Source organism: Parus major, chromosome 21 (assembly GCF_001522545.3).
Source record: "Parus major isolate Abel chromosome 21, Parus_major1.1, whole genome shotgun sequence".
Lineage (NCBI taxonomy): Eukaryota > Metazoa > Chordata > Aves > Passeriformes > Paridae > Parus > Parus major.
This window is the reverse complement of record NC_031789.1, coordinates 1,478,979-1,488,008: the sequence shown is the minus strand read 5'-3', so window position 1 is coordinate 1,488,008 and position 9,030 is coordinate 1,478,979. Positions and strand designations below refer to the sequence as shown.

At 49.5% G+C, this 9,030-nt stretch overlaps 1 protein-coding gene across 1 annotated transcript in view; it reads right to left on the bottom strand.

Moving 5' to 3' along the window:
- Window positions 1–30: 30 nt before the first annotated feature.
- Window positions 31–9,030, bottom strand: part of PINK1 (PTEN induced kinase 1) — a 10,341-nt gene continuing 1,341 nt past the window's right edge. The window contains exons 2-9 of the mRNA XM_015648016.1: window positions 9,007–9,027; window positions 6,937–7,236; window positions 5,927–6,030; window positions 4,192–4,374; window positions 3,651–3,814; window positions 2,565–2,692; window positions 1,610–1,846; window positions 31–1,222 (exon numbers count right to left, since the gene is read on the bottom strand). Coding sequence (XP_015503502.1) covers window positions 962–1,222; window positions 1,610–1,846; window positions 2,565–2,692; window positions 3,651–3,814; window positions 4,192–4,374; window positions 5,927–6,030; window positions 6,937–7,236; window positions 9,007–9,027 — 1,398 coding nt within the window. The 3' untranslated portion in view covers window positions 31–961. The remainder of the gene's footprint in view (window positions 1,223–1,609; window positions 1,847–2,564; window positions 2,693–3,650; window positions 3,815–4,191; window positions 4,375–5,926; window positions 6,031–6,936; window positions 7,237–9,006; window positions 9,028–9,030) is intronic.

Below are 9,030 nucleotides of genomic sequence, written 5' to 3'. Positions count from 1 at the left end.
CAAATTGGATTGAGAGAACCCACACAGCCACAGAGCTTAAATCTTTAATTTATTGTGCGACAAGCATAAATAACTTTGCCCCCGAGTTCCTCTAAACACAATTATAGCCATGAAATTCAATGCTGTTTCATAACCATGGCTGTTGATACTTAAAGATTGATTTCTCCCGTCCTCCCCACCAAAGGATATTATTTCACTGAAAGAAACACAGGCAGGTAAAAGAGCAGAGCATCACACCAAGCTCTTTAAGCAGGGGCTGCTGCCCAACTTCACTTTGTTTGGAGATTTATCCCTAACTGGAGAGTCTGACTCAGCCTTGGAGCCTGGGGCAGCTGCCACCACAGAGCTACAAGAGTTAAGAACAACGATAAGCGTGATTTGAGGATGATGTGCTTCCACTCTCCTGCGTACAACTGCGAGGTTTTTAGTGCTGCTGACGCTCACGTTACCAGGCAGCACCTCATCAGGAAGTTTTCAGGCTGTCACTTCACAGCTCAGAAGAAAATGAGTTTCAAACCAGCCTGGTTACCCCAAGAACAGAGACTGCAGGTCCCTTTGCCAGCTTGGATTTCTGTGTGCTGTTTAAACTGTGATGTTCCTATGCAAAAAGCAGCCAGACGCTGCCTCCTCCCAGCCACCCCTCTGAAAGGAATCTGCTCCACTCAACACACAACTCACAATGAATTCCCAAATGGGAAAAAACCAACCACGCACCTCTGGACACCTGCAGGGTCCACACATCCTCCCCCCAGAGGGCAAGGAAGCAAGGGCATCTCCTCTAGCAGGGACACAAAAGCAGCGTGGTTAACACTTGCTTGAGAGGAACTCAAGCTCCTAAACACAGGCCTGCAGCTTGTTCCCTAAAGCACTACAGGATTCCAGACAGACAGAAAAGGACAGGTTCCTATGTGCCTTTAGAAAGTGCCATTTATGTGGGATGCTTGTGTTCCAGGGGGTTCCTTCACCCAGAGTGGCTTCTCCAAGCCAGCAACAGGAATATTGCTGCCCAGAGGTCTTCAAATTCGAGGTTTGCCAAGAAGCACATCTTCATTTTGGTTTCTACCTGGCTTGTCTCTGCCAGCCTGTTGGTGAGCAGGGTGGCTGCAGACTGGCAGAGCAGCCAGGCAATCATCTGGTCAGGTTTCAGGCTCCTGGATGCTACAACACTGTCACCCCAGAGGCTCAGGTGCAGCACATTCGCAGCCACTCTCGCAGACAGCCTCTGCAAAAGGGGAAGGGAGATTAGCTGATCCTGCTGCACTCAGCCACATCACCAGCACAGAGCACTGGTACCTCCAAAACTCCCTGGGCCCCCCCAAAGGCACCACCCTGTGAATCAGAAAGCTCTTTGAGACTGTTATTGTATATATATATATATATATAATGTTGTGTGTAACCCTCCAATGTGAGGTCTGGTCCCGACACAAACATCTCCTGAAATCCCTGAAATGATTCAGCACCACTCAGCAAAGACATTTTTAGCTTTGATCCTTATGTTGTCCTTTGATCCTGCAGTGAGATCTGGATTAACCCCTGTACCTGCTCCAAGGCCAAGTGATCCACCAGAGATATTCCCAAAGAAGATATCTTGAAGGGAACAGCTTCTTACCTTGCTGGGATCTCTCTGAAGCAGCATCTTTACCACCTGCTTCACCTCGAGGGGCACATGGTGGGGCAGGCTTGGCAGCTGGTCCTCCTGGTAACTTCTGCTTTCCAGAGTTGAGTCCCCATAGCCATAGAAAGGATTGGCCAGGCCCAGGATTTCGTAGGCAATCGCTCCAACAGCCCAGGCATCAGCTTTACTGTAGTTGATCACTGTGCCTGGACCAGGTGATGCTGTGATCACCTGCCACAGAGAGGGAGCTACTCAAATAAACAGCTCGAGTGCAGCCTCTGTGCTGAAATTCCATTTCTAATGCTCAAAGCAGCATTTTCCCTCTAATAAACTTAGACACTGAGTCCAAAGGTGGGTTTAATCTGAATCTGAGGTGTAAATATTCCCTACTGGAATGCTCTAAGCCCCTGGCACTGCTCAGCCCTTGGATGCTGGGAGGAGTCTGAACATTGCACTGAGGCTTTAGCTGTTGCCCATGACCAGGGCTCTCTCCTGCTGGAATCACAGAGACAGGAGACCTGTAGATGAACAGCCAACTCCATGGCAAGGTGCTCCAGGCCCAGCAGACAGTTAAGGGTGTCTTGGTTTTTATTTGGCTTATCATCAGAGAAATAAAATGGAACTGCAAATAATTTCACAACCGCCCTGAACTTCAGCCAAATACTACTGTTGCAACACAAGCACTGCTGCATTAAATTCTTAATAGCTACATAGAAAGGGGCTTGAATAAAGAGTAAATTTGTTGAGGGGGAAAGGCTGATTCTACCTCTTACCACCAACTGATTATGTTTCACCTGTTAGAGCTCAAGGTGTCTATTTGCCATAGTTCAGCACAGATGTTTCACCAAGCCTAACCCAAGGTGAGACACAAACCTTCCACACCACCAAAACTTCTAGTCCTGACAGCAGGAAAAGCAGAAAACCAGCCCCAGAAAGCAGAGGGATTTACCTCAGGTGCCATAAGGCAGCCGTTGCCACCCCGATCCACGTAGGAGCTGGTGAAGGGCAGCCTCAGGCCAATGCTCTCATCTGCCAAGCAGCAGCCAAAGTCAGTGATGACCAGCCAGGGGCAGCCAGCTGTGAACAACAGCATTCAGTTTGTGAGGACCTGGCAGCACCAAACACATCACATCAACAGCCAGCTTGGTGTCCTCTGCAAACTGACTCAGGGGACATTCAACCCCCTCACCAAGATTGTGGGTGAAGATGTTCAGTAGAGTAACCTGGTTTAGTGGGAGGTGTCCCTGTCCAGGGTGTTGGAATGAGAAGAGCTTCAAGATCCCTTCCAACCCAGGGAAGGCTGGAATCATTCCATGATTTTATGATTATAAATCCTGAGCCCCAGGAACACAGAATCCTCTGTGTTGCCCGCCTCTTGGGTCAGTCTCCAGGAAGGCAGGGTGGATTCCAGTGGTTTCTGTGTCTCTCTCTCCCTGATACTCTTCAACCAAATTCTTCCACTCCTAATTACACAAAGCTGCCTGCCTCCTATTGCTTCCTGCTGATTTGACTCTCAATCACACCAAAAAAGAGCTCAGGTAATTAAAACTGCTGTTAGGGACTGACAGGAGAACACATCGATGAAAATGCTGCATCCCTTCCCTCCCAACCCATGTTTCATCATCCCAGGGTGCAGCACTGTTAACCTGGCCATGGGGTGGGAATTTAAGAGGCTCCCTGCCCTCTTTGGCTTGGGAAAGATGACAGAACCAAGAGCCTGAAGCAAAGGCTCCTGCAGCATTCCAAATGTGGTGTTCCAGGATGCTCCAGTCAATGCTGGCTGTGCTCATGCAATCCATCACCTCAGCAATACACTGTTTCCATGTTAATGATCCAAAACCTCAGGCACAGACAGGATCAATGACTTGCTGCAGTGACAGCAAACACTGAGCCAAAAACTAAACCTTGAAGATTATTCAAAAGGTTTGATGCTTCTTTTCCCCAAACACACAGCTGGGTGAGATTTCCCCAAATACCAACATGACCGAAACACTTCTGTGAATTAACTGGCATTTATCCTCAGGGATCTACGTACCAGAATCAAATTCAACCAGGATGTTGTCAGACTTGAGGTCTCTGTGTGCTATTCCATGTCGAACAAGGTGGTCCACGCCTTCCAAGAGCTGCAGAATCATCACTGTGGAGAGGCGAACATCCGGAGTGTTCTCCTGCAGATACTGGCGCAGCGTGCAGGGGTAACTAGGCAGAACAAGGGGAAAAAAAAAAACAGGGATTATCATCCTGGAGGCTTATCACTGGCAGTTCAACCTCAGTGTTGGCTCGTCTCATTACAGATTCTACTCCATCTCTAGCACTGTGCTCAGACTACGGGTGAAGTTCAGGCTCAGAAGGGCAGACAAATGGGGACAAACTCCACATTTCTCACTTTAATTTGGGGTAATTATTAAAAAGAACGGTTTGTCTTCATTGTGGAAGCACAGTCAGAACCTCAAGGACTTGGAACAGGTCCTGGGAGGCGTTTCCAAGAGCATACTCTGCTCTTTGGCAGCAGCCCAGAGCCCAGCTTTGCGGGGACAGAGTACCCAAGTCACGTTAACCAGCTTCTCTCCACCTACTTCTTCATCACCAAGAAGAGGGTGCGGCTGTGCCCGATCCCTCTGGGGTTCAGGCTCAAAGGGAGGACATCAGGATAGTCAGCAAAGGCTCCAGGCAGCAAAGGGACGGAGGATGTGAACGCTCGGATCACCTGGATTATATTCGGGTGAGGCTGCAGCTTCTTCCTCCCAAGGACAGGTTTTCTGTGCAGAGGAAAGACACCACAGATTGCACCAATCCCTCAGCTGGTTCTGGTGGATCACTGGCACGTTGCTGTTATTGCTGGAATTATTTTTCATTATTATGGCCTGTCCTCCACACCAAAGGGTTCCCCAGCAGTGAGCAAATATGTTTGTTCTGCACTGGAAGCCTCATCAGAGGGAGATTAAAGCTGCACAGGGTGAATTACAGGACTGTATGTTAAATAAACAGACACATCCTGGAATCCATTCACTGAGCAAGAACATGGGCAGCAGTTTCATGGCCCATTTCCCAACCAGCATCCCAGCCCAGCGTTTCCCAGGTGGATGCAGAGCACCCACAGCAGCAATGGGTGTCTTCCAGCACCTTCTCCAGAGCTCAGAATCCAGCCTGGTGCCTCCCAGAGCAAACTGAGCCGACCAAGGCCTCCCAGGGGCTCTGCTGTAACTGGATTTCCCTATTCACAATGGCCAAACAGGAAATAAGGTGCTTTACCTGCACTACAAACAAAGCTTTGATAAAAACCCACACACAAAACATTCAGCTTTCATTTTCCTCAAGCCCCACTAACCCTTCCATGCTGCTAACAAAGGCAGAGCCAGGCACAGGCTGCTTCTCCATTCAAAAAGAGCTACAGCTGCTCTAGAGAATAACACCCAAATGCAATTACTTTGTTAGACATATAATAAAGGTCAACTTCACGCTGGGAGTATCAATTTAGACCCTCTATTTCATGGCACAGGCAGGAAGTTCTCCCTGTCCTGAAAAGCAGGTTACCTATTTGTCTGCAAGACAGATCTCTCATCCCCTGAATGTCAAATATCCCTTTGGCTGCTCTACTCCATTCCCAGCCAGCCACGGGCACAGCATTCATTATGCATTTGTATTGGCAGCCAGGATGGATTTGAAATTTAAATCAGACAATCTGGCCTGTGGACTCCATTGTTTCAAATGGAACAAAAAGATGTATTTCTGAACAGAAAGATAGCTAACTTGAGGTAATTTAGAAGTTTCCATGAAATTTTCCACCTTCATGCTGTTTGCTCAGGTCAAAGAGTAGGAACTGAGTAATTTCCATTTTCCTTCTCACCAGTTTTCCTGCACTAAAACAGTTTCAAGCTCCCTGTCCAGCACCCATTTTACACCAAACCAGCTCTCAAACCTCACAGTCAAATTTTTTAGTGAAATCATTTGATGTTTAATGCACTCAAACTGTTACCAACTGCAGCAGTGCAATTAAAACAGCATCACAATACAAATTTAAATGGTGTTTAACCTGTGGCTCCTCCAGCCTTTACCTCAGCAAATGCCAACACATTTCAACACAGGGAAGTTAAAACAGCCACAGACACCCACCACACCCTGGTGGGACCTCAAACACTCCCAAATTATTGGTGCACCCTCCCAAACCCCTCTGAACCACACAGTTTAGCAATGCACGCCAACAAATTTAACAATCCCCAGCTTTACCTGCTTTCAGCAGCTATTCTAGAAAGCCCTAATTGCTGCAAAAATTAATCAAGGGGTAAAATGAGCACCTTGCCACCTCCATACCTGTGGCCAGAGATGGCCCCGTACTCCCCGGACAAGGCAGCGCCTGTGGCTGGGACGAGCTCTCGGCCCATGGCATCGAGGATGGCCTCACTTGAGGAACCAGCCTGCAACAATAATCACACCCCACCTTGGTTTCAGCTCCAAAATCATCTGGCCACAACGCAAGCTGAAAGCAGATAATCCTGATGCTGGCACTGTGTCTGGAGCTGGACTGAGACCAGATTCCAGGACTTCCCTCCCTTCAAAATCAGGGAAGGAAATTAACTACTTGAAGAGTTTACCTAGGGAAGATGCAAGGCCTTTATTTGTAGAAAGAAATCTATTTGTCACTTCAAATGCATCCTTGACCGTAAGCAATTCAAACTACACCTCAGCACTCACTTTCAACTTCCAAAGAGCCCACAGCTAAATGCCAAGTTACTTCTGGAGTCCAAGGGATTGCAGACGTTGGCATTTTGGAAGATTCTCTTGAAATATTTTTCACATGGGGAAAGCCACGTGGACTTTTTTAAACAGGGAAGAGCCACACTGAGGAACTGGATCCTCAGTTACCCAGGCTGGGAAACACTGGAGCAGATCTTGGAAAGCCACCTCATGGCAAGGGGACACAGCAGGCAGGTTACTGTGCACCCTGAGACCACTGACTCTTCAGGAAGAAAACCCACCTGACAAGACACCAATTCCTAAATCACTGGCAAAGGAAAGCTGTGGCTTTCCCCTTCTCAGACCTTTCTAATAGAACCAGCCTCAGAAAAACCTTTTCTTCCCAAAACATCACCTCCATACCCAACAGCTCCAGCAGCAGCTCTCAGTGCAGATTCCAGAGGATGATGAATGCTAATTACCTCGCTCTGGGACTCTTCACTAACACTCCAGTGTCACCTACCCATAGCTTTGTTGTGACACATCATCCTGCGCTCCATAATTAGCGCTTTCAACACTTCAGCATTAAACATTCCAGCCAGAATTCCCCAGCGACAGACACGGGGGATCCGGCGCCGACTCCTTACCGAAATGTTCCACATCATTTTGATAGCTAAGGGAAAAGCCCCTCTTGGCTGGTGCTTCACTACAGGCTCCTCTTCAGCCCCCTGGGAAGCTGAGCCACGCTCCTGCTGCACGGCTGGGAGCTGGCTGCTCTCCACACGATCCCGAGGACCGGGACAGAAGGGAATAGCTGCTTCGTACACAGCAGCACTGCAGCCCTTCCCGAGGGGCTGGCCGATGAGATATTCCTCCAGCTTGAAGCCCTGCCAGCGGAAAGAGCTCAGGGGATCTTTCTGTGGCTTGTTCTTCCCAACAAACACGGTCTGAAAGGAATATGAAGAGAAAAACCCGCTCAGTTATCCCACACCTCCCAGGGAAGGAGAATCTGGTGTTTCAGTGGTATTGCATGTCCTAGTGCGTTGGTCCAACCTGAAAGTCTCAATCAGACTCTAACCTCAAATCACTGTAACCACATGAAAAATCATCTGCAGGCCATATATTTTTGTCAGATATGATTTACCCCTAAACCAGTCTTTTCTACAGGTGCTCTTTGCAAGGAAAGAAGAGGAACCAGGAGGGGGAGTCATTTGCCAATCTAGAATATAAATATATTTTGCCCAGAGAAGCTGTGGCTGCCCCTGGATCCCTGGAAGTCCCCCAAGGCCAGGTTGGACAGGGCTTGGAGCAACCTGGGATAGTGGAAGGTGTCCCTGCCCATGGCAGGGGTGGAAAGAGATGGGCCTTAAAGTCCCCACCAACCCAAGCCATTCCATGATTCTATGGTTGTGTAAAGGAAAGTTTAACTGAACACTTCTGAAGACAAGATGCATTATTACACTTTTCTCCCTCTCCATAAATAAACCAGGCAAACAGCATTTAAAAGAAAATCCAATTAAAAGCAGCAACAGGAAAAACAATTGCCTTTTTGTGGCTGTCAGCTGAGAGGGCTGGTTAATTTGAGGAAGAGTGAATCCATGATAGGAGGGAACTGGGGGAGGAAATCAAGAGATGTGGGAAAATAACACTCAGGAGGCTGTTCTGGAGTTCCATCACACTTTATGATCCTACAGGTCTGGTGGTGCCCCAGCTGTCACCTGGACTGATACAAACAAGTGGCCTTTGCAGCCCAAAGCACTGGTGACACCTTAGGGATGTGTCATTGGACACAGGGACAGCAAATGGAACAACCCAGCGAGGACAGAGAGAAAGCACCCTGAGAAACTTCAGGGAATGTGTCTGCTGGTTGGTGGAGCGGGTGACAGCTGGCTCAGAGCACCAAAGGTCTATTTTTACCCAGGAAATATGTCCAGCACCATCCATCACGGCCTGGCCCAGCACCACAGGGTCCCTTGTCTGTCTCAGGCAGAGGGGATGGACCTGGGGATCAACATCAGTGGCCTGGGACATGACACCAGGGCCCTGACCCTGTCCCTCTGTGGGGAAACAGGGAGTGAGGGTCCCCTGCTTTTGAAAGGACCTGCTTTAGGGTGATGAGAGGCTGCTGAGAGCGAGGTTTCCCCAGGACCCTATTTCTGGGGAGAAAGAGGTGCCTGAGAGCTGCAGCACCCCCCACTTTCCTTGGGGAGAGATGAGGAGGTGTCTGGGGGCTCCCCACAGTAGCGATCCCTCCCCTTCATGAGGGGGTCCATAAAACAAGGCTCTCCCCTTCACCATGGGTGTCTGGGGGGCTCCCCACAGCAGTGACCTCCCCCTGCCCTCTGAGGGGCTCCTCACAAGAATCCCCCTCTCCTTTGTGGCTGATGGCTAATGCCTCCTCCAGAGCAATGATCCCCCCAGTGCCGTTAATGGGGGATATCTGAGGGACTCCCCAAAGCAAGGACCCCCTTCCCTTCATGGGGGAGCGTGTTTAAATGGCACCCCACAGCACTGACGCTCTGTGATGTTCATGGCGGGGTTAAAGAGGCTCCACACATCAAGGACCACCCTCTCCTTCATGAAGAATGTCCGGAGGGCTACGACCCCCTGTGCCCTTCTTGGTGGGGGTGACTGAAGGTCTTCCCCCCAGCAAGGCCCCCCCGCTTCCCCTCACGGAGCGAGGCGCTGCCCAGCGGGATCCCCGGGCCGCTTCCCACCTGGATGTGGCGACACGCCGCCTC